This window comes from Nesoenas mayeri (assembly GCF_963082525.1).
Source record: "Nesoenas mayeri genome assembly, chromosome: 1".
Lineage (NCBI taxonomy): Eukaryota > Metazoa > Chordata > Aves > Columbiformes > Columbidae > Nesoenas > Nesoenas mayeri.
This window is the reverse complement of record NC_137541.1, coordinates 28,483,738-28,510,442: the sequence shown is the minus strand read 5'-3', so window position 1 is coordinate 28,510,442 and position 26,705 is coordinate 28,483,738. Positions and strand designations below refer to the sequence as shown.

At 38.4% G+C, this 26,705-nt stretch overlaps 1 protein-coding gene across 1 annotated transcript; it reads right to left on the bottom strand.

The window, feature by feature from the left end:
* On the bottom strand, positions 1 to 26,705 carry PPP1R3A (protein phosphatase 1 regulatory subunit 3A; the record flags this gene model as incomplete). Its single annotated transcript, XM_080363803.1, has 4 exons — positions 1 to 2,490; positions 4,714 to 4,850; positions 4,965 to 5,023; positions 25,912 to 26,705. The coding sequence occupies 4 exons, from the start codon at positions 26,703 to 26,705 to the stop codon at positions 1 to 3; spliced, it is 3,480 nt and encodes a 1,159-aa protein (XP_080219929.1).

Sequence of the window (26,705 nt, the reverse complement as noted above, 5' to 3'; positions counted from 1 at the left end):
TTATTCCTTCTTGACAGATTCCTTGTTTCTTCCTCCTTCAGAGTATAGCCAATACAAGGAAAACAGGTAGAGTGCAAGACAAACCATCAAATCATAGTGGTAGAGTGTTGCAGCAAACGAAAGAAAGAAGAAGAAATAAAATATTTTGCAAGCAATATGTTTTAAGCCTGGAAGCTCACTAGGTAACTTAAGTGCTTCACTCTTCTGGTTAGAAACATCTGCAGAATCGGAAATGTGCTGGCTTTCCTTTTGTGAGTCATCAAGCCAGTTTAGCGTTTTCCGCTCAGTTATTAAACGGTCAGATTGAGAGCTTCTCCCTCCAGCTTCTTCAGCAGGCTTACTAATTGAAACCTCTGGCCTTGATGACTTCTCTTCTTTGAACTCTGCTTGATTGAAACTTTGACCTATATTCCTTCCTCTTCCTTCTCTAGAAATCTCTGTGTCTGAAGCTTCAGGAGAGATGTTTTTATTAATAGATGTCATTTCATTCGGTACACTTAAATTGTACCCTGACTCAGCAGCAACCTTGTCAATGACTTTGAATTCAAAGTGTCCATACAGATGCTCCCTATCTCTTGCCACAGTGGCCCCTTCAGAAGATGCCACTGAAGAGCTTTTATGATAATCTGGCACAGCATTTGTACCAGAAGGTGGCATTTTTGTTTCAGCTTCAGCACGTGAATAGGAAAGTGTGCCAACACGGCTTTCTTCCCTACAGAGCACTTCTGCATCCTCACCGTATAGATGCTTCTGGACGCTTGGGGGATATTTAGATACTTCTGAATATAAACCTTGCTGCAAATCTGCTTTCTTTTCTGTACTAGAAGCCTTTACTGCGTCTTCTCCAGGTAGAATATTGCCGATGTCTGGTTGTGCTTTGGCACGTTTTTCCCTGCTATTGCGTACAGACATCGTTTCTCCTTGCAGTGTCTCATGTACACGTGCATTATAAATACCTAAAACTGATTCCTTTTCAAATTCGGTGTCATATAATACACCCACTGTGTTGAGTTGACAAAGAGCATAATGTGAACCATCATTTCTCCCTTCATGTGTATCAAATGCTGTTTCCTTTTCCTCTGTGGGCCTGTCACTTAGTGCAGTCTCTTGAGGTAGCTTAGCAATTACTGCTTTTTCACTGGCAGACATTTTTTCTGGAGCACTTTCTGATGTTGTTTTAATTATATAAGCTGTACCTGCCTCCGCTTCCTCTGTGATACCCTTCTCAGAGACAGAAGACTTTTCCTTTGTGGTAGCTGAACTCCAAGCCCCTGTGCTCCCCCTTGCTTCCCACCGAACCTCGCTACCCCATTCGTGCCACCTCTGCTCTGTGGGGTTTGCTTCCCTTTCCTTTCCTATCAGTCTTCCTTCGTTTGTGTTGTCTGACTTTCCTCTGTCTTTTAACCTTGTGAATCCTCTGTGTTCCCAAGTGTCTTCAGCTCTCCTTTCATCCCACGGAGAGGATGCCGGGGGATCTGCCTGTGTGGGCCAGGGTGCCTGTTTGTTGTCTTCAGCTGACAAAGGCGTTGTGTTCAACGCTTCGGCGGCGTGTTTTCTCTGTGACTTGAAAGGATTGGGTGCTTCCTCCTCACCGATTAGTGCTAAGTCTGCTACTTCAATTACTTTCTTCTCCTTACCTGCATCAGTGTTACAGTTCTTTGCTGACACTTCACCAACTCCTTTTTTTTGTGTATATTGGCTTTTTGCAGAATCTATAGAGGCATCATCATGTGCAAAAGTGTCAGCATATAAATCTCCTCTTAAATGTACCCGAACTTTGCTTTCAATCATCTCGATTTTTCCTTCATTTTTGTCAGTGTCTGACAACAATGAATCCAGAGTTTGGTGAGACATTTGTGGCACCTGGTGCGCTGGAGCTGGATTAGCATTGCCATCCAGCGTCCCTGCTACGCGTGCATTTAATTGCATGGATTCATCATGCTCTGGAGAAATGGTTTCTGGTCTCGTTTCATGGGCCCCTTTCAAGGCATCAGCAGCATCCTCACTGATGAATAACCTCTCCATCATCTTACTTCCTGAGGCACTATCTGTTTTACCTTTTGAAATATCTGCTTGGCTCTCTCCTTGTTGGCTTGAGACAGTAGTCATCGTATCGATAGCCTCATTCTGTTTTGTCCCAGGAAAATATTTTGCTGATAAAAGGCTTTCACTGGTACCAGTATGATCCAATGACCGCTCACCGCTGTTTACCAAGCCAGCAGCTACTTCCTTCCCTGATGACTGAGTATCATAATCTCTTAGGGAATACTTAACTTTATCTTTTAATTCTCTTCCTGTCACTCGTGAAGTGTTTTCGGATGAGGAGCTGATGGGCACAGGATGTCTCAGTAAGTCACTGCTGCTTTCTATACAGGTTAGCTTTTTCTCCAATCTTTCAGTTTCACTTGGAAAATTAACTGGTTCTGTTGTGTATAAATTCCTTTCATCTCTGGAAGAGGTACCTCTAGCTCCTGTGAAGTGCTGATTTAGCTGAAACAATAGAATAGAAAAGAATGATCAAAAAGCACTTTGCAAAAATATGCCAAATTAAGGAGGCAGGATTTTGTTATGGAAAGTTTTGTTTTCAGTAACAAAGCTTTTATGGAAACGTGTTCCAAACCATTTGCAAAATTTGCATTGTATGTATTTTTTAACATAGGTAATGAGCTTTATAGTGGTGCTGAAAGGAGCAGGAAATAAAAAAGCATTCAGAACCCTCTCTCTTTATTCATGAGTTCAGTAAGCTGCTAGTGCATTTTATACAAATTAAATCTGAAGAGAATATTCCCTTAAAGGGAGGCTAATTCATTCTCTACACATGCAGTTCTAGGTTTGGAGAGAGGGAGGTGAGTGGGGGAGGATTGGCACTTAAATTAGGGCATTGATACAGTACATCAAAGCCTGGTAATGTACAGTATTGTCCAGTAAAACAAAGACACATTTCACACTGACAAATACTGTAAGGATTATCTGTGCTTCATTTCTCCCAGGGACCATTTTACAGGCTTCAAACCAGACTGGTTTTTAGACAATCTGGTAAGACATGAGTTGGAAATGAGATTAGCGAAGTAAAAGGCCAGAAACTAATCACTCTCCCTCTTAGCTTCCAAATATGATATTGTATTATTCAGCTATGCCTGCTTGTCATTGCACTCTCTTCTCACTTTAGCACAGTCACACTGATAGCACTGGCTGATCAATTAGAGGCTAGCTTCTTGGACACCCCTTTATGCATTTGCACTTGCTGTAGATACCCCATTACAGTTTCTCTTATTAATATGTTTTCTGCAAAGCCTCTGCAAACTATTAATAGTAAAACGTCACTCAAAGAAAAGTGAGGGAACTAATGTCTCTGCAAATTCTGTTTTAATGACCCTCTGCCAACCAGTGCTCAAGTGTATTTGAGTTCTTCGGTGATGCCAACTGTCAGGATTTAACAGCGAGATGCCTGTGTTTTTTTCCCCTCCTCATAACTGACATTTGCATGATCTCAATAATTATATGCAAATCTTACGATTTCCCCTTCTTCTCACATAAGGCTCATGTTACTTGTCAACTGCACAGCTGTCTTGTGAGCCAATGCCTGCGCATTTCAAAGATTTGGTTGTATTTCCATCTATTATAAGCCTTCATTGTTTAATTCATTAAAGGGCACATAGTGCAAATTAACATCTAAATTATAGCTCCCCCTTCATTTATTGTACGGACAATCCTGGCAATTGATAAACAAATGGTTATATTTGATCCTGCTTTTTGTAAAAGGGTGGACTGAGAACAACACGGAATTTTAGAGATCTTCTTTTTAATGTTTCACCATTAAAAGAAAAAAAAAAGGAGACATTGACTTTCAGGCAGTGAAAGGTCCCACAATAGGCAACAATTTTCAACTTTTTTCAAGTAAAAGACAAGAAAAAATTATATTCAAATAAGAGGAATTTATTCTCTATCAATATGAAAAAAAAAGAAAGAATGGTTCTCATCTTCCTCTCCTGTCTGATTCAGCATTCACATTTTCACAGGTGATAGCTATTATAATCTATGATTATGAATTTATGCACCCAAATGATATGAGCTGAGAACAGACACTGAGAAGAATAGATTGCTGTACATGTCTCATTTATTGCCATTTTTTCTTCCATACTGAAAAATGCAAGCCAAACCTCACACACACATGCACATGCACAAATCCAAATAGACTGAATGTTCACTGAGTGTGAAATTTATTTTAACAAATTTTATGTCAAATACTGATATAGAATAATCTGCTACTATAAGTATATTTATTTTGCTCATACAGCATGCTACATAGTTATCCTTTGAAAACCCCCAAAACAAACAGTACTATAAATATGAGAATTTTACTAAATACCAAGCATTTATGGAAGAATATTCCTATCCTAGAAACTAGGAGGAGAGATTTTTTTGAAATGCTACTCTTCTAATTCCTTCAAACTGTCATTTAGAGCCTCTGGTAAAGGAGGAAAAGGGAGAAGTAATTAATTTAAGACTAGAAAAAGTTGGCTGCACTATAGTGAAATCAGAGCACCTTCTATTGTTGAATCAGTTAGAGATTCAATGAAAGTAGAGACCAAGGCTTTACATTTGTAAATTAGTACATCAGTCAGCTCTGTTAAAAGGGAGCATTTCACCAGCTTTGAAGCGTAAATGGATTCATATCATTTAATACTGTAGATATAATTGTATAACACTTACCAGCAACTCTAATTCTTTTTCATCATCTTCGTGATCATCCTGGTTGTATTCTGCATTTTTATCTTTTATATTTTCATTAGCTGATTTGGTGTCTTTGTCTTCTGCTTGTGAATAAACTATCTCTGGGATGTTTGCATCTGAAGAGTTAACAAAAACATACTTGAATCATTTACATGAGGTTGTTTTTCACACTATTTTTTTTTTAATTAACATGTGCAGTAAGGAAGAACTAATTAAACCGGGTGTTGTACCTGAAGTCCTTGAATTATTCCATGTGTCATTGTCAGATGTTGCCAATATTTCTTCTTTGCTGTTAAACAAAAAGAAACTTCCTGTGTTATTCTGCAAAAAAAATATTGTTCTAATTCCTCTTAGACTCAACTATAAAGACTACTAGTTAATTACACAACATTTTGAATGCTGTTTGATATTCTGAAAAGAACAGCTTTATAAAAGGTAGGTTTTTTGAGTGACCTGATATTAAGTCTTGGTTAAAGAGAGAATTGGCCAAGAAAATGAAAATGTGTTGACCTTCAGATTACATTGCAAAGCTGATGGGTTTTCCCAGGCCTTTTCTGAGAAAGCAGCACAAAGGTGATTAGATGGGTCAGTGACAGGAGAGCGTAACTTTGGGGTCAAGCAGGGGTCTGGAAGGATATATGTGTTCAAGAGACTGGGTCTCTCTCTTGAATATATTTTTGAAATATTTGTATGTATACAGAGATTGCTAGAAAAATATGTATTTGTTACCTGAAATAAATAAAAATATTCTCCCTGTGTGTATACAGTATAAATCCTCTTGCTAAGCTGTGCCTGGCCAGCAGGAATGAATTCTGCTTCCCTGCAGCTGGTGTAATTTCTGTTGTTGCTTTGCTGGCTGTGAAAACAAAGGCCAGGTCCAACATGACAAACATCTACAGAGAGATGCTGAGTGCCTACAGTCCTCATCAATATCAATGCAAAGTGATAGCAGTTTGAATCGTGAGGTTATAGGGATGTAACCTTTAGATGAAAAGGAAAAAAAAAAAGTAAAAAGAATGTCACTTATGTAAAATGTAAATTATTATATCACTACTAATGATTTCTCTATGAGGAACAATTTTTTTTTTCTCTAGGTCTTAATCTATGCGTTTTTCAACCAGCCGTCCATCTCTGTTACTGAAAATTGCTTTCTAATTTTCAAATATTAGTCTTTTCCCTTTCTATTTTATCTTAGTGTCTTTCCTTTGAATTGATATAACATTAACTCTGCCACCTAAATGCTTAATTCAGAGGGAGGTTGCTAAATTTATACTCTGTTAAAAGAACCTAGACATCGACTGTCACCAACTTTTTAAAATCCAGCCTTTATAGGGAATGCCAGACTAAAGAATACAGAAGATCCTGTCAGTCTAGCATCTGATCTCTGACACTGACCACCACCAGATACTTCGGGGGAAAACGTAAACTTCTTATAGGAAAATACTTGGAGTAATTTGCACTACCCTATTACATTTCCTCTTGGCCTTTTGTTGCTAGAAGCTGTCCTTGAAGCACAAGATTTAACATCCTCTCAACAGTTCTTTTTCACCATTAATTGCAATAATGCTGAAAATTCTTGCTATCCATATGAATGTCATGTCACACTTGAATTCCGGTTCATGCATAAGCCTCCACATGTTTCTCACTCTCCTACTCACACCAAGATTTACTCTCCCCTGTCAGCAGTTGCTATAAACTGCATTTCATCCTGAAAAGGCAGGCAGAGCCAGGCCTCTATTTTCAGTAGATCTGTGGGATTTTTAAGGTAAAGCATTAATGCTTATTACTTATACACCATTGTTCTCTTTTTCAAATGCTTGCCTTAGTGTTACATCTTGTTCGAAATTTTCTTCTGCCCTTTTGCATCTTTTTCACCCACCTGCTTCCATAAGCCTAGACACTGTGTAGGTTGGGGATTAACCATGACGCAGATGCATTAAAGCATTTAGGTGCTAATACAATGTCTGCAAAACCCCCAAATCAGTAGCCAAGTAACACATAACACATGAGCTGAGTCAGTCACCCCAAAATAATGATCCCAAAACCACATGGGCATAGCAGGAAACCTTCTATTGCTATCCAGTGGAGAAAAAAAAAAAATGTGTTAAAGCTTTTCTTTGAAGGTAGCTGGCTACCTGCAGTGTTCAGCGATGTGGATGCAACTTTTGGGAAGCAGGGATAGCATCCTTTGCTGCTAGAAGAGGCCCACATCTACTTCTTAAAGGAATGGAGCTCAACACGTAATTTTCTTTCAAGAAGCATTCCCAGAAGAAGGGGACAGATGTTGATGCTCATATCTATCATAATAGTCTACTGGTAGCAAGAGCTCACATCCAATGTGAGTGGCAATTTCAGCTTCTATCCAGCCCTGATGTGATTAAAAACACCACAGCACACACATTCAAAAATTACCCAAATTACTAGGATGCAGACCATCCAGGGAGAAACTGGAGGGCAGATTTATCTACTGTTCTGGAAGTTGGATGTACAAGCAGGATCCATATTCTTTAGTTTACTCTTCATTCCTTAGAGAAAAGAGAAACTCGATTCTGTCCCCTGTTCCCTGTGTATCCAGTGATTATTTTTCTTTTTCAGTGTAAAACATAGACCCATTCTTTTAATAAGGGTGGTAAGGAGTCCTTGTTTTCTGAACCTTTAAATGAACAGGTATAAAGCTGCTTCAAGCTGGATGCTTATGGGTGTGTACCGGCATGGTGTTTACCTTATCTACCCTTAGTTGTCTAAGCACCTGTGCCCAGGCAGTCTTGTGCATCACCCCTATTATCAGCTGTGAGAGATTAATGCTTCCAAAGGGAGATTCATTCCCTCTGTCAAGGACATCACGAGAAAGATGGAGCGACATATCCTTCAAAGGAGCTTCTTTGCCTCTGGAAGAGATTGACCATAAAGGGAACCTACAATGACTGCCTTAGGCTGGAATCATATGTTTTAGATAACTGAAACTGGCTAAGTGAATCTCACTTTTTAACTCTAAACTCAAACTGGAACCTAGATATTGAGTTTTAATGGCTCGGGGTGTAACAAAGAGTGCATGGTCTGAGTCCTTCAGCTTTATTTTTGTTGTGATCAGAGTTGAATTTGTCCTTAACTCTTGTTCTAGCAGCATCTGGAGACCTGGTCCTCAAGTCTATTTTCACAACCACAACACAGGTAATAAATAGCAATGATAATACAGCCTGACAGCCTGGACCCATGCTGTAGGGCTTGTAACATGAGCTCTTGAATGTTGCACTGAATTTTATAAAGGTCACTGGTTTATAGCTCAGTATTTGCACAGGCCTATCCTGCAGATACCTGGGTACAGTGAAAGTCAGTGTAACAGTTATTTTCCTTATTTTTCTTCTACATCAGAAATATCTGACCTCATATAATTATTCTAGTGGGAAATCTAAAATTAACTTAAATTGAGGATATAGCTACTGCAGTCTTTGCGAATCACAAGGACCATAAACCAATAGTAGTTTAACAGCACTACTGAAATCTAAGAAGTGGCATGAAGATGCTGAGACTGTTGGCAGCTACAACTGCAGAACAATCTCAAACATACATATACACTCTAAAGACTTAAATACTCCCCAAAAGCCAATAAAAACTTGCCCTTTCATCAAACAGTAGCAATTAGATGGGAGAAAAACTCTACTATCAAAACAGATTATCATTTGATCACGGCTTTTCCACAGTGTGCTTTCCCCTTGTGGTCCATGGAAAGCATTTGTCTAGTTAGCACGTTTTTTGACTGACTGTTTTTTCTTCACATTTTTTTCTGAAAAACTTGTAGCTCACTATCAGCATTTCATTGTAAGATTTTTAATTATAGTATTAATTCAGGTTTTGTTTCCAAAATCAATCATCTCACTGTGTTGTGAGGGTGGTCTAAATGCACCTATATTGTGTAGTAAGAGACACAAGATTTGTGTTCACTTCAAAAATGGGGGTTTTTTGTTTTTTTTTTTTTCATTTTTTAGTGAGCTGGGTATTCTAATAATGTAATCTGTAAAAATTAACAATATCAGCTGGCACAGTTTCCCTCCAATGTAAGTACCTGTATACCTGCAGAAGTTCAATTGCCTTTTCTCCTTCAGATGAATGGGGTACATTTTCACAATGAGCAACAGGAACTTAAGAATTTCTACCAGCTTCAAAAAAAATACTTAAGCACATATGATTAATTCTTGATGGAACTGACATTCACTTGGACTGAGTGATAAAAAGAAATCAAGAATAAAAACAGGTTATCACAATGGCAAGTTCAGGGACCAGCTGGTATGACTAAGAGGAATGAGAAGTTGATAGACATTATACAAAGAAGTTCAGAAATCCCAAAGTTACTTGGAATTTGCATCCCAAACAGAGAAAAATGGTTGAATTTGAATGCTAAAGATGTGACGAGTAAATAGAGAATATCTAAGTGATGAGAAAAAAAAGATTAATTGGAGCAATAAGCAATATTGCTTTGACTTCAGAAAGGGTTGGGTTACAGTAAGACATGCTAAGGATTTGGATGGCATCTTTTTAAGTTAAACAGGAATTTTTTTTAGAAGTGAGGTTTGATCAAGATTTCAGATAACGTACTAATAACCCCACAATGAAAAGACTTCTAAACTTTCCTACCACAGTGTTAGTAGTGGGGCAGAATCTTTTAGGAACGGAGATCTTACAGGGCATCACTCAGAGGAAAAGAGATTTAGAAAATGATACTGTTTTATCCAGTCTGGAAGCAGAACTTGGTGTTTAAATACACTCCAGTTAAGACAAGCAGATAATCTCTAACACAAAATACTGAGAGACGGAATAGAACAAATCACACGTTAGTTTAAAATCTTTGTTATTCAAATCTATCAAATTGGTGCTGATACTACTGCAACAGTATCAGAAGAGTAGGAGAAGTAGTAGCTATATTTAGGAAAAAGAAGAGAAGTAGTGTCAGGGCAACTACATGCCCAGGTGTCTTCAAAAAGTTTTCACAACAGATTTAGAACAAAACTTAAATTAGATAATAAACACAGATAAATGGAAAATTGCATAAAAATGCCGATCTCACCTGATAATATCTGTCTTTGGTAAGATTACTATATTTCCCTTGTCTAAAAATCAGTTATCTATTCTATCTGGACTCCATTAAAGCATTTGTTGTGGAGCCACAAGGGAAATTTATTAATTAAACTGGAGAAGAGGGAAATGAGTACAAGAGCTGGGCGGTGGGAGAGGGGCTCAGTGCCAAGTGGGGCGGCCCTGTGAGCTGCGCTGTGCGGAGCTGGCAGACATCACCAAGGAATTGGAGAGGACCGGTCATGTAATCAGACTTAGTCAGTCATGTTATTACAGACCAAGGCACAAAAAGTCAAAGTTAAATTAAATCTGTAGCAGATAGGATGCTGGGAGACACCACCAATGCAGAAGAGGATTGAAAGAAATGGGTGGCCTGGAGGATCAGAATAATAGATAAGGGATAAAATTCAAAATTATAAAGTGCCAGGTTACACATTTAGGGACTAGAAAGAATTTCCGACACAAAATGGGGGCTCAGAAACTGGAAGAAACAGATGAACAAGAAAAATCTGAGTTTGTTTTTTGCAGAAAATGTTTCCAAGATACCAGTGTGAGCTGGCTGTGGCAACAAGGCAAAGAGAGTTCTGCAGTGAAATGACGGAAAAGGCATTCTCAGTAAAGAAAGACTTCCAGGAAATATTCATGTTGCAGCACCAGACACTAGTAAGAGCTCCTCTGGAACATTTATATATGCCGTTTGAGAAAGATTAATTCAAACTAGAACAGGTGCGGAAGAGGGCTACAAGACTAGGGGTATGAAAATGTACATTGACCAAGGAGACAAATGGAGTATTTCTATTTTCAGCCTACCAAAATAAAGTTGAGAGGAGAAATAAATGTCTCTTATTAATATAGCAAAGGGGTAAATACTGAGAAGGCAGAAGAGATATTAAGCAGCAAGACTTTGTTAATATATTAAGAGAAAAAGTTAAAAAAAAAATGTTGTGGAAAATTAAAAGAAGATCTGTAAACATTAGAAAAGTATATCCTGCAATCTTTCAGTGTGAGTACCAGGCACTTGAAACTGAGAAGGTCTCAGTATGGAAACATGGATATATTTTTGTGAACAGGATTATGCAACACATTTCCCAAGGGATAAGACTTCATGGTCCTATACTCCCAGTCCAGCCCTATTTCAAATGCTCCTATGTAGCTATATGCCCTGAGAGTTATGCTTTCAGGAGGGTGTATTTCACAAGGAACAGTAGGTGCTTTGGTCTGGTCTGAAACAAGCTTGAGACTATAGCCAGGAGCTACTAATCTCTTCATAACGGGTGAGGTTGTTGTAGCTTGTCGTGGTTTCAATTCATACACCAATATTTGGCAGAAGTTGTGTCTGTATATTTGTATAACCTGCAGCACTGTTCACTTTGTTCTGTGTTATATCCATTTATGCTAGATCTGAATACCTAAATCACAAGATATTTATTTTACAGAAAGTGGGAAAAGGCTAAAATTGTTGGAGTACAGAGTATGGAAAGATGAAAATGTACCTGTAAAACTCTTGAAATTAATGCAACCTGAACAATTTTATACTAACTCATATTTAAAAGAAAATGTGAGAATGTATTATTTAACCTGAAATTTAAAGAGGTATGTAGACCTTAAAGTATTTGAAGAATATATTTCTCAAATATTTAGTTAAAAACATGTAAGAGGGGAAAAAGTTTACAATACAATTTTATTTTAAAATCCAGACAGGCTTAGGCTGTCACAGAATCTTTCATGTTTCTGGTTTTTACTTCAAGGTGGATTCAAATATCAAAACAATCCTCTTCTGCCCTCTAATTGATGCTAAAATGTCCTCATGAAAGAAGCTGGCAAGATTGGAGTTGATAACTAAATAATAATTATATTTTAATTTCAGTTCAGATTTCTAAACATAAGAGGAGCCTAATATAGCAGCAACCTTCAATGCAACTAGTGCTTTTGGATCTAATGCAAAAAATAGCTAGCCCTGCTGAAGAATGATGCAACTGGGATGTAAACAAGATAAAAAATCCTTGACAAGAAGTAGTTAAATGTGTCTGTAACATTTTACTGAGAAGCAGAAGAGCAAAAAGTAAGTTAGTGCAGATAAGTGCTCAGGTTTGATATGTCACTGGAGCCAAACAGGCAACCTGCACAGAACTGTGACCCCACAGAGCTGGGGAAAGGAGGGACATGAGGGGAGGGAAGGGCTGGCACTTTGGTTTGGTTGTTTTTGTATCATTAGCAGCAGATGTCATGTCAAAAGGAAGCAGGGAAGGAAATAGCTGCATTTATTTAACAAAAATTTTTAAAAAAGCAACAACAAAAATTATTTTAAAAATCTTATGTGCACATTGGAGCAGAAAGCCTGTAAAAAGTTTGGAGGAGTTGAGTTAAAAGGACATTGATAAGAAGCTAAATAAAGGTTTTTTTCACATGTAATTCTGAGCCTCAGTAACATTGTATGCAATGTCATTCAAAACCCACAAACATGCAGCAGAAAAAAATTTCTAAGGAAGAAGGAATTTTGGAAAGCAGTAGGAAAGACTGCGTATATGTAAAGTTCTAAGCAGAGTGTTAAAGTTCTATTAAATTGTTTGTACAACTCAGTAGAGTAAGAATTCAATCCAATTATTTTACAAACATAACCTCCCGTAACAGTTGGCTTACTGGAAAACAACATTTTAAAGGTTGTTCTATTTATAATGGTCTTAAAATATCAGTGAGACAGTGGAGAAAATATTAGCAAAACCAATTCATGGAGAGAAGAAAAAGCAAGTGAAAAAAAGCTGGTACTATAAGAAAAAAATTAAAAACATAAGCTTGATTCTGGTCTCATTATCATGGTGAGATTGCCACTGAAGATACACCTTCCCACCCTCTGGGATCTAGATCCAAAACGTCCCCTGACCTCTTCTTTGTTGTTTGACAACTTATGAAAGGGATTCAGGAGCCATCAAAGATCCTGGTGTGGGTCTCCAAAGTGCAGACTTTGACTTCTCCTGTGATGGTGTCTCCGTCCTATCTCTCTTACCGAACATATGAACTAAATATTTAACGAGTAAGGATAAACTCATTCTTTGACTCCATAAGGCTCAGTCTAAAACTCACTATGAGGACAAGTCTTGTACTGATTTGAATTGATACTCATGTCATCAACTGTTGAAGTATAGTGTCACAATACAATCACTTCGCAATTTCTTATCACATGTGGTTCTTAGTCTTAAGACCTGGTGCTGCCACAGAATTCACAACCTAGCACAAGAAGGGGAGGTACAACCTTGGCTTGAAGCCACCTTTGTGCTTCCTGGGTCCTTCCCTCACAGTGGCACAAGCCAGGGTCCATGAGGTGATGTGGAGATGACAAGGAGGCTGAGGATTGCCTGCCTGTGCACTGGTGTAAGAGGACATATACCTTATTTCTCCTCTGGAGAATTTCTGCCAGAAAATACTGTGTCTGTTGGAGATGTGTCAAACAGCCTCTCCACTGAGCAATGCTTGACCTCTTATTTCTGGGTGCTTGAAAACTGAGAAGCCACAAAACGGCTGCAGCAAACCCGCATGTGGTGGGACATCTTTACATGCAACCACCTATGTGTTGTGTGGAGAAGCCATTAAGTGTGTGCTCAGCTTCCCAGGAGCAGACTCATGCACAGTGGCTCCAGTGCCCAGTGGTGTGCAGCAGTGCTGACCCCACTGGAGCCAGCCAGGCTGGTGGGCAGCAGGATCTGGCCTTGCTCAGAGGTCTATCTGCAAGTTGTACCTACTCAGGCTTTGAGCTTCCTGTGGCTAAAGAAGACAATGTGCCTTGATGAAGATAAGGAGCAAAATCACCGTTTCAACAGGAACTGCTGCTTATTTACAATCTGTTTACCTGCACATTTTGTATAAATGAAGGCAGAATATTACTTTTATGAATGGTTTGCTCTCATTTAGAATTGACACTAATGAATGCAAGGCCCTTTCCCCTTCTTGTTTGTACCATCAAATTAATTAGCTCTATTGTGACATCAGTATTTTTCTCAAGCAGTTCAAGGCTTGAGCATTTTTATTTCTTTTTCTAAAGGGCATCTTCAGTGCCCTTTATCCACTATAAGAATCATGCATCACTTGTATTTTTCACAACTAATGCTGTTTATTATAAAAACTGATTGTGATGTGAAGATTGTTATACTGTGTGGCAAATTGCCCAAACAATTACTGTAAATGCATGAGCCATAAACTGTACTGCCAAGGACACTGGTAGGTTAGCTCCTATAAAAGAAACAATTAGAGTCTGAGGTGAAAATAATAGAGATGAGATGACAGTTATTGAAAAGGCAGAACATCCAGTTTAATGTTGTAAATATAGGTTTGTGGATTACACTGATGGTTTTAAAGTGTTCATGGCTTATTGAATGGAATAGAATATTACCTACTTTAGAATGAGGCCATAATTATTATTCCTTTTTAATTGTGATGTCTGATGCATTTGTGAGCAGTTGTTGAGAACATCCTCACATTATACTGATTCTAGTTCTAAATTTTCATCCTGCTCCAAGGGGTTTTTTTATTATTATTATTTTACTTTTTTTAGTATTTTGTTGTTCAGGGTCTGTTCTGAATAAAGTATTTTCTCTTGAGGAACTTAGAGTGCTTAGAGGGTTACAGCAATAATTATTTCAGTTTCAGCCTACACACTTCACTGCTTTAAATCATCATTAGAAGTTTCATCCCTCAGCAACTCCTGCTGAGACAGTCTTAAACTCCTAGAAACCATTAGATAAGAATAGCTTATCTTCATAACAATTTGTATATAAAGGTATTGATAAGAATTTGCTAGCAATTAAGGAAATACATTTTTTCTTAGGAATCATCTAAATGCAGAGTAAAGTTTTTCATGATTGCTAAAGAATTTCAGTCATTCAAACCAGATTTGGAGGATATGAAGATTAGAGTGCGCAAAAAAAGGCAGGCACCCAACAAGGAGATATGTTGCAACAAGGAGATATGGTAGATATGAAGAAAATACAGAAAAAGTGACATTACTACATGAGAAATTAAACGGTCCTCTGTTCTTTTAAGATAGGACATAGGGATAAAACCCAAGTAAATACAATTTAAATATTAGACCTTAGGGAGAGCACTAAACATCTGGACACAGAATTATTACTGGTCAAGAAGGCAGATGTGCCGGGCACATAAAGTCAGAGCTGGGGAGCATTTCCCCAGGTTTGGAGGAGAGGACAGAGTGAGCAGCAGAGCAAAGATGGCAACAAGAAAAAGGCATTTGGTGTCAATGCTGCAGCATGTGTGAGCTCTGAAGTACCATATCCATTAGTAGAGAGGAGAAAAACAAAAGCAGTAAAATGGCTCTGAAGGAAAGTTGCAAAGAAACTAAGTGCTCGGTTGCACCACCTTCCTTTCATGGAAATGCTCTAATTCCAGGCTTTTTTCTACTGTTAAGAGCAGCTGATCTTAATGCTACGTAGGGGCATCACAGCTATGCTGGAAGCTGATGGTGCTGGGCTGAATTTGAGGAAGGTGCTGGGGAGCAGAGCTGGGGAGATGGCTGGGTTGTGGGCCTGGGCAGGTGGCTGTGTCCATGGGCTAAAATAACTGCCTTATATGAAAACTCAAGGTAAAGTCCTGGGAATTAGACCTTAGGTGCAGTAGAAACCAACTCAGCTGCACAAATTACAGACAGATCAAGGCTGCAAAGAGCAGTGTGAGCATGGCGTGGAGCACTGCTGTCCATGCTGGCAAAAAAGCAGATGACAACTGAACCTCAGCGAGCACCATTCCTCAGTTCTGAGCTCCTAACACACACACATCTGGACTTCTACTTGCCAGATGGCTTTACCTGAAAATATGACCAATTCCTACCTAAGAGAATTTCGGCTTCAAATGATCCTGCCTTATGAAGATGTCATGTTATGTGTGCCTGAACCACAACGCTGCTATTACATGTCATCTGTGGCAGTATCATTGTTTTCTGTTTATATGTTTCATTTTTTTCAGGGAGTATTTAAAAGATAAAAGCACAACAGAAAAATAATTTAATTTAAACAAGGCAGAAACCAATAATTTAAATTACATTGTGAGATTCTGAACAGACCATGCGGGAAAATATTCAGAAATTAAAGCAAAAGCTGCAAAGAAAATCAACAGCCATAAAGAATAGCTTTGTGAACATTAAGTAGAAATTACTAAATAATGTTTTAAAATATTATGCCATTACAAGTGATCCTATTAGAACAAAAATGTACATCAAATCAGAGCCCTTATTACAAATCTAGGCAAGATTGATTTTCTTATATGACCTTCAATTTCCAACAGTGTTAGAGAAGGTTCAATCCAGTTCTTAGTAAATAAGTGCCACCAAACAAACAGGACTGACACTAATTAGCTCCCTTGTTGATAGTCAGGACACAGAGGATGAAGGCAGGGAGGTGGAGTGACCCGCTCATCATTAGAGCAGTGGGTGAGGATATTCGCACGCTGCCATGGCAATTGAGGCCTGCACTACAGCTGCCATTTTGAAACTATGCTGTGAATAGAAGGCTGCATTATCCAGACAGTCAGTCTAGCAGCCTTCACAAGTATTTTGCATTAAAAGAGAGTCACGACGAACCTCTAGTTAAATGCTTGAAATCTGAGGAAGGGAATATTAATCTGTGGTATTTCCCACCTTGACGAAATTCTCCTTGGTTTTGGGCATCTCATCTAAGTAAAGGAGCTGACATCAGAAAAGGAGAAAAAGTGGTCCTGCAAAAGGACCATAAAGGACTGTTAGGAGCTTCTAAACAAGGAGAAATTGGAAAGGCAGTTTGGAAAGTGAAACGGAAAAATATGCTCAGAATAAGCAGTATGTAGTATGATGATTAATAGTATCGAGGGGGACAATTGATCAAGAGAGAAGCTGTAAGGGAATTTGAGTGTTTTTTTCTGAAAAGATAATTCCCAGTACGATTCAGGCAATGTTTGTAATAAACCTATTTTTATTAAGATTATTGGATTGGTGCTATCCAGGGGATTATATTTTCCAATTACTAATATTTTCATTTTTCAGTCTTAGTTTATGATTGAAGCAGGGACATAGGTGGCACAGAACAAAATGCATTGGCCTGGTTTGGGATGAGAATAATCATAGCCTCAAAGCAAACAGAGTCCCAAGAAATTAGTCTTTATTTTCTAGCTCATTAAAAAAGACCTTGAGTTTTAATGGCAAAACATTCATACAATTATTTTTTTTAAATATAAATGTATATCTGTCCCTTTGAAGACTTTAGTGCTATGCAGTCTGAACTAGGAGCTGAACACCAATTTTGTGTCAGACTCAAATCTTTAATATAGCCCTATCTATCCCCAAATCTCATTAGTATAGGTATGAAGACTGCAAAAAAACCATGTATTATAAGTCTGTTATACCTCAAATTAATCTACAGCAAATATGAACAGAAATATTGCAACTTTTTTCAGCAACTTTTTATACCTCTGCCATGATTGTTGTACCTTATTACATTATCCACATAACAACGTTGAAAAGAAACCAGTTTAGAAGTCTTGTTACACAACTGTTTTACACATGGATTGATTAGAAAATAGCTTAAGTCCTTCAACAGAATGGGCTTACTACTTCAGAAACAGAGACTTTCTTTAGGAAAGATTCCCCTGGACAGGGATAAAAGATCTAGTGACAACTCCATTGTGCATTAGTAAAGCAGGACCTTACTATTGGCATTACCTATCTCCTGGGCAAACTGGTTGAAAAAGAGGAAAAGGTGAATGAGGAGTCATATTTCCTGAGGGCTAGGCTTGGCCTAAGGTCAGAAGATATGCTTCTGAAGTCGCTATTTTGTCTGGAAGGGGCATGATCTAGTATCAAAATGGTGCTGTAGAAAGAAGTTTGAGGCAGGCTGCTCTGTTGTTCTCTTGCTTTTTTTTCACACTGTTTTAAAAGACGGAGGGAGAGAAAAGCAAGTACCATCAACAGATCTTGTACTTCTCTCAAGATGGTGTCAGTTTTGGATACATCTGAGAGTAAAAAGACCTTAGCTTATGTGGCACCTGGTCTTTCCCTGGATCTCACATGGAAAAAGTAGAGAAGAAGCAGTTCCCTACTGGCATGTCAGAAGAGATTCATTTCCTAGAGGCTGACTGCAATATGCTGAGGCATGTAGGCACGAAACTGACAGATGCCTCAGAGAGACTGTAGATAGATAAATGGCAGTCAGGTGAGACTAAGACACAGATACCACCCGTGGGGAGGAGAACAGAATGGGTGACCACAGAAAGCCTTAGCCAGTCGTTCTTGAGAGAGGACAACTGTGATCTAAATCTTGGAAAGCAATTGTAAATTCAACAAGTACCTGAAGAGGATAAAATTCCCAGGTGTTATCATGACAAGAGGAGACTTTTATAACCTTTTATTTCACATGCTGTCTTACTACCACATAGCGAGAAGGCAGCTGTGTGATACGTATCAATATTTCCATCAAGAAGATCTGGAATATAACCTAGGAGGAACTGGTGCAGATTTACTAGAGTAGCTGGAGAGAAAGAAATACTGAGAAACTCCCTGAGCCTCTACCATAATATGAAGTGATCCAAGTTTGGACAACTTATGTTTATTGTCCAGCAGCCATAAACATTATTGCAGGGACAATAATTATCCATCAAAGCAAAATGTAAGTGCAAATCCATTTGGTGTACCTACGTGCAAGGAAAGAAGGACCTGTCAGCTCCAACTAGTTCATATTCAGTTGCGTAGCTCAGTGTTCTTCAGTGCTCTTTTGGACTCTATTAGTAACCAGCAGTAATAAATCTCTGGGTTTAGTGTCAGAGTATCAGCTGGTTCCACAGATTAGGAGGAGAGTGGAGACATAGTTAGAAAACCAAGCCCCCCATTATGCTTTGGCATATCAAGTAATATTTTCTTGTGTGTCACTGAAAGCCTAAGGATCAAATAGCCACTTCTACCATGCTCCCCTGGTATTCAAAAGGTCTTATCTCTTCCTTTGCCCTAAAGCAGGGACTGCATTTGACTTGCAAAGTATTTGTTTGGACCATTTTTGTACCCTTTGTAACTAGAAGATAATCCATATTTTATGTCAAAAATATGGTGGGCAATTTGTTCTCTGGACTTACACTGGAGCTGAATCAATTGCTTTGATTTCAGAGCTGCAGTGCTGTGACTGGATCATGGCTTAAAGTTCATAATCAGAATAAACAGCTCAAATGACACTGGTAGTGAATGCATTGATTAAATATGACTCCAGTGCTCTCAGTTAATGTTTCACTGACTTTAAATCTCTTTTTAAGACTAACATCTAGCCAAGTCAAGGTTAATGTAACGGAACTGTTTTTTTTCTTTTCCCAATTGAACATTTATGAACTGTGATACCTGAAGAGTGGACAGGAGACAGCGTATTGAAATGGTCATTACCAGCCTGGTTCGATTTGCAAAACAGATATCTTCCTAAACAAAAGAGTCATTGAACAATGGAATACAAGAGTTCATTTAGCAATAAATTTCTATGTGCCTGAAGGTCATTAATCAGTGATCAGAAAGAGCATAGAAATAATCTCCAGTTCTGTAAATATTAACAGTTGAGGACAGTTTTGCACATGCAGAGTTCCACAAAGTTCAGTGAGACTCCTGATGTTCATTAAATTATTTATTGTGCCTATTGCAGGATCAAGCCAGTTGCTGAATTAAGGATCTCTAAGAGTCAGTTGTAATAGTGTTACAGTATTGGCATATATTTAAATAAGTTGATAAAATTGTAGTAACTGCAAGAAAAATCTTACAAGTATAAAGCAAATCAATGCATGTATAATTACAAATACTACTTATCATATGATTGAGAGATGACACTCAGATTACAAAGTATCAGTTTTATATGGTTTTATGCAAACAAGTGAAAAAGCTTTATAGCAATCAATATTTCCCATACATTAGAGCACAAATTTCTGTTCTGTAACATTGGCAAGAGCAGGTTCTAAGGTGGACCATGGAAGTGAATGAGAAAACACTGATATTAATAAGATCCAGAGTAGATACTATGCTGAGATTGCCAGTAAAGCAACATTTTCATATGTTGTTACTTTAAAGTTTTGAAACTTCTTTCATACTTCAAGTGCAACAAATGGATGGCACATGGGTAGCACAGTTCACAACCACCAAATGCAAAAATGAGAAAGTTTTTCAGTCTTCAGGTACTCTCCAATTAGGAGACCACAAGTATATTTAATGGGTGTTGATTTGCTCTGTGCATAGCATCCTCATCAGTAACTTCCACCTGTTTCTTCAGCATTTCTGTGATAACATTCAAAGCTTCATGCCACTAACTTCGATATCTATCTTTAGGGTCTTTAATATATTTCATAGTTCAAATAGTAAGCATAGACAGTTTTTAAAATATTATGGTTACACATAGAAAAAAGAACATTGAGCGTAGTTCCTGGCCAAGTAGAATTGTTCCCTGTAGAACATTTTTAAAGTTAGCTTATTTTAAATTACTTTGGAGAGTAAGGATGCAGCAATTTCCTTAAAAGATAATTCCAGAGTCACTATTAAGAAACATTACTAATAGCCTCAGTTTCACAGCTTGCTTGTATCCTGCTTGTCTGAATAATGTATTTTAGATCACCTTAAATAATTATCCTGTGTCCCCAGTAATCATGGTCCTCAAGTACCTTATTTTGGTGCTACCTACTTGTACAATTGGCAATGACTGGCAATGACCAGGATGCAAGGGAAGGGCTGGGAATACTAGGTCAGCTTGAACAGCAGAGCAATGCTGCCTTTAGCTGGCTCCCTGTGAATGGATAGCTTCTCTAGCAGCTGCTCTCCTGGTAAAAACAGTGACTGCAGTCACTTCCTAATAATAGTCATAAACTTTAGTCAAATCCCATATCTGTATGCTGATCAAGGTGTAACTTGTGACTTGAGATGTCAGAAACAACCTTGAGGTTAAATAGCAGTACACAAGGAAGATGTGTGTTTTAACACCTTTTCTGCTCTCCTTTTCCCTTTTCTATTATGATGTGCAATAATCAAAAGAACAAGGATTAAAAGGGAATATAATTTAAATGCTGTATTTTAAATAGACCAGCTGGGAATTACACAGTTGTTCCTCATAGCAAAGTATATGTGAAGCTATTTCCAAACACCTCCTCAAAAGTCTTTGGTTTTTTTAGTCGCATCATGGGTTTGTGGGAAAAGCTGAGAGGTGCTGATGCAGAACTGCACTTTTTGGGGCAACCGAGGCGCTGGTCTGCCATCTGCACAGGTAAAACTGACCGAGAACAGTGCAGTCCTGCCAGGCTGGATCTTCAGCAACTTACTTCCTTCGCCTTCCATCAGAAAGGTGATGAGACAGCAGCTGAAGAGAGGAGAGTACTTATGCACAGAAGAAATTTTCTCACTGGCAATTGCTTTGAGACCATTCAATATTTATGCTGCTGAAGCTGACATCAGTGGCCCACAGACCTGAGGTTTTTAACCTCTTCCTTCTCATCATGCATTGTACATAGAACAGCTCTTGTATGAGACATCACCCAGCAGGGGGATTGGACTAGATGATCTTTTGAGATCCCTTCCAATACCAAACATATTGTGATACTGTGATACCCTAGCTTGTGTTCTCTTTTAAAGCGGCATCATGGAGGGAAGTGAATTGATGCACTACCATTCAAAGAAAGGTACAGTCTGGCAATTATGAAAAAAAGCACAGGACCAACATCAGTTCATCACTTGTGGGCTCAGAGAGGTAAGAGGCCGATAACTCTAACAGTTCTGATAAAAATACTAGCTTCCCCCTTCCTTGTCAGAGGTCAGGAGTCCAAATACATGTTTTACCCTTTTGTAAAACCATTCTCATGCTTATCAGCCATTTTCCTTCTGCTCTTGCTTCCGCTGCTCTCTTGAGAGATGGCAAACCAGGACCAAGCACAGAAATGGGGCGCAGCCTCAACAGTGGCGGGGGAAATGGTTTGCAGGTCGTTATCACTGTGCCATGCAGCATGATCTATAGGAGTTTGCCTCATGCAACACCCCACCAGTCCCTGTCTGATCAGACCGATGCAGGAGCCTGGGGTCCACAACAAAATCATCTGGTCCAAACCTGAGGACCAGGAAAAATTTGTGTTCAGAATCATTATCCATGTCCCGAAAGCACAAGAGTCAAACAAAAAAAAGAGAGTGGAGCTGATACAATTCATATACATTTTTTGGAATGGTTAGATATATGTGTATATATCAGGCTTGTTTACTGGCAGAAGATTTCTATTCTCCAGTGACAGCCTTAAAATTTTAGGAATCAAATTTTTTCCTCAAAATATATTTACAAGTACGTAAAAATCAAATGCATGCTTTCAGATAAACCAAAACATAAATGAATTAATTCACACATTATTTTTTTCACAATATATTTTGTGCCTATGAATCCTTCCAAGATTTTTTTAAAATACAGAAATTGTTAAAATTTATATTGGAAAGAATTTTGGCTTGGAAAAATACAGTTAGAAGCAAAGAATTTATGAAACTTTAGGAGAATACACTCTATTCATGCCTAGACATAGAAGCACAAGCAAATAAGGCATGGAATGAATAGGCAGGATTTTAAGTCATGCGTTTCTGAATATCCAAATCTAGGCAGTTTTCAGCATTAATTATTCCATGCAGTTTTGCTTTTCGCTATGATTTTTTTCAGGTGCAGCTTTTGAGAGTTAACTCCATTTTTATTTTATTTCTTAATAATGGTGTTAGAAGCCACCTCATCGCCCTCATTCCCATAATTTTGTTCTGGCTCATATTCTGAAAGGTAACATGATGGCCATATTGTGTTTCCTCAGTAACTTCCTCTGAAAGTGCATATTATTCCTTTCACTTAACTAACGCAACTAATCCTCACTAATGACATTTAATGAGCCACACAAGTATGCCCTAGAGTGGATCAGACTCTCTGCTTAAAAAACACAATTGTTTAACAGTCCTATTTTTTAACTGAAGAGGTAAATTGAACATTTTAAGAGAAAGTATAAATATGTCAGAGTCAGGATCTAAAATAAATAAATACATAAATAAATAAATAAATAAATAAATAAATTTTAAAAAACAGGTTTCTAAATTTTAAATAGTGACCTAAATAATGTTGTTAAAATATCTTTCTATTCAGATTATTATGAAGAAATATTTAAATTAAGTTATCCAGCTCCTGGGTATGGATAGCAATATTCCTTATTTGCATATTTATTGTGTAAATCACAGGTAAAATTGTTATTACTTCTGAGTATATCTGTTTGCATTGCTGCAGCTGCTAAAACAAGCTAGTTATGGTCCAGGACCTCCACTTTGCTAAACGTTCTATAAACATCCAGCAGAGCATATATATATATATATATATATATATATATATATATATGCTGCAGAGCTTATCATCCGAACATAAAACAAGAGGTGAGAAAGAGACAGGCTGATGGAAGAGAGCAGAGAAACAGGCAGCAGTGTTCAACGTGATATGAAGGAGTCATAGCACATCAGCAACCTCACTTTGCCAATTTTGGGGGGTTTGTTTTTCTTGCGCTTTTTTCTGCAGATCAAAGCAAAGGAGTTTTAATGAGGGTCTGAAGGAGAATAATGAGGTACTTTTGCAGATGTCTGCAGGGTGTTCCTCCTCACTCAAAGGGGCAACATGTACAAAGACACTTTGAAAAACAAGTGAGCAATGGAGGTTGGCATCTTAGCTCTTTTGAAACTAGAGGCCCTGATGCTGACCTCATTTACACTGGTGAAAGCTGTAACTCCTGTGAAGTCAATGAAGTTCCTGTAGCATAAAATTGGTCCTGGATTACAATCTGCCAGAACTGTCTTTCAGAAGCCTTGGCGACCACTGAAACCGTTTTCCAAAAATACTTCCAGCTCATTTTTGCATTTTCTGTAAGGTCTCCTTACATCCTTCTGCCACTAAAGAAGGTCTTGAAAGAGCATGTTAGTTAACCGTTTCCCAAATACATGTAACAGATCTTAATGTAAACAAGAATCTGACCACTTTGATTTTAATATCACAAATATACATGTGTGTATGTTAATATATGAACAAATATGCACATAGACACGTACATATACGTATATATTTATGTATATACTCACACACACACATATATACATGTAGACATTCCTCTGCAGCGTGATACGGAGGTAGACAACTCTATATTCTGTTTAGAGACAAGATAATTTTATCTTGAGGAGTAGACATGTTATCTCCTTTCCCATTTTTTTTAAATACCTCTCTGCCTGACTTACATGTAGTACATTTAATATACAGATGTAACAGTGGATCTCCCAGAAGAAACACTGCTACAACTTATGCTAGCGCTAGGCATGTTACAGGAGACTTCAGGGAATTAAACTCTTAGGAGTCATTCAACCTTAGATTCCCAATTGTATCTAAAGTTGCAGGTCAGCCCTGAAAGCATCTGGAAGCCCAGGACCCACTAAATTTAGCATCAGCTCTCCATGTCCATCATCTGCTCCATGTGGGCTACCTGAACTCAAGCTGAAGTCACACTGCCTGCATATGCCTGTGGTACTTGATATCACAGCCCTTCTGCAAGGCACTTCAGACTATCTTATTTACCCAGAATGGGTCGTGTGACACTTCTTAAAGGACAGATACAACGTACAGACCTGGGCATAAATGTCAGGATCTGACCACATGGCACGTAAAGGCATCATTCCCTTTGCTCTGACGTACCGGGATGTTCACCCATGGAAGCATCATCATGGTGGCACCAAGGCTGGCCCAGGAGACGCTTACCAGGAGAGCTTTGTGGACTGGCTATGAACGAGGCCTCGGGTTAGCAGAGGCTGCTCCTCACACCATGGTGCTGATACAGGGACTAATGCTAATTGCACGTTTCTCCTCACAGGGTTGACGTGTGATTCAGGCTGGCAAAGGCTCAGCGCACTGAGTCTGGGTTTTGAGAAGGAAATTTTACACAGGGGAAGCCCTGGCTGTCTCCTCCTTAAGCTCCCTCCACTGCAGCAGTTTGGTTTTGTTCCCATTCCCCACCAGTTCAGTCTAGTGGAAGAACACCAGGGAAATTACACGGCACAGTGTTATTTAGAAATAGTACAGGAACTAAAAACTCAACATGGATTTAGTGCTTGGATCTAAGTATTGCAAAGGACACTGCAGGTAAGATACAGATGTGATTATGCAGAACTCCAACTGATCTACAGCAAATTTGGTGAGCAAAAATTTAAGACTTAGATCTTGTTGGGCAATATTGCTTTGCTTACAGAAGGAAGTAAAAAACAGAGTAGGAAGTCAAAAGTTACTGTTCCTGAGTGTCCCTCTTCATGTGTGGTTAAGTTACCAGTTAACTAATGCCACTTTACTTTATAATTAACATGGTACTTGCCTACATTTACTTAGAATAATACGGGACATATTCTATATATTTTTTCTTTAATATATTACCAGTTCTGCCTTATAGATCATTACTAATGTCACTATTTGTGAAATAGAAACATTAACCAGTGGCAGGAAAAAATAATTATTACCCTAATTTACAACTCGCAGAATAGCCCAACAACTTGCAGAAAAATTTGTGCCAGCTATTCTAATTGCAAACAGGATCCTTTCCTGAATTGTCAGCTTCCTGAACCACCAGTGCCATTTCTGCTTCAGTAATTGCATGTAGAGAGTGAACCATGATATAACTCACGTGAAAACCCAGGATTTGTTTCGCTTTTAAATTTTTGTTGACTTACCAAGGAAGTGGATGTAAAGCGTTTTACTTGTACAGCTACCTAAGTCTGGAGCAAAGCTCTCACTGATATCAGCTCAATTTATACCCTACAAAGATCAGATCTGGTACACAACGCATAATTTACATACCCTCACATTACTTTTCAAATGAGTGGCATGCATGCCGTATGTTAAAACTATGATACTATCAAATCTGCCTGTAGAAAACTACTGGCTTATATATATAAGAGCTTTACTGCAAACAAATCTCTGTCTAATTTATAATTGAAAAAAAAAAAAGAAAAAATATAGGCATTCTTAGTTCCAGCAAGCACACTTAGAACATTAGAATTAGCCGTCTATATTGTAAGTTACTGAAGTTAAGGTGTAACCTCACCTGCTTTGTGATGTCTTTAGGCATCCTTTAAGATGTCTATCAGTAACCTCTTTTTGTGGTTTATTATCCACCTTGGGTGCAGCTTCTTTCTTGTGACAAATCAGGGTGTAATTTTTGTCATCATTGTTTGCCCAGAAGGTACCAACCGATGTCTCGTAGCGTATACAGAACTCCACCTTAGTTCCATCTTTCTGGTAAGGAGGCACCAAAGAAATCTTAAAGCAGAACTGATCCGTTTCATCACCACAAGAATTAGGCATGAACTCTGCAAGGATATCGTAATAACTGAGCCAGTTATTCAGTGTCATTCGAACATACACCTGTTTTTCAAAGGATACATTGAGGACTCGTATAATGCCGTTCATACAGGTAATCCCTGGCAGGAACACGACTGACTCCAAAAGGACTTTCTGCTCTCGAACTTTTTGCAAAAGTTCTTCTTGTGAAGCAGGTAACGTAAACAGTTGAGAGAAATAATATTCCTCCTGAGGGAAAACTTCATCTTCTATCTCATCATTTTGTCCTGTATTTGGAACTTCCCAGGTATCAAACTCCTTAACAGACACAAGATCAAACCCAAATGCATCAGCAAATGAAACTTTTCTTGCAATGGTGGTGGGGGTATCTGCCTCCTCTTCGTCTGAAGAAGCAGAATTCCTCCTTCGGGGAAGTGGAGAGAAACGAAGTTTAATGCTAGGTTTAACATCTTCATCCTCTGAAGAGAAATCATTAACAGCGGGGACTTCTAAAAAGTTAGCCCTGCTAACCTGACTAGGTCCTTCAGAAGACTCCAT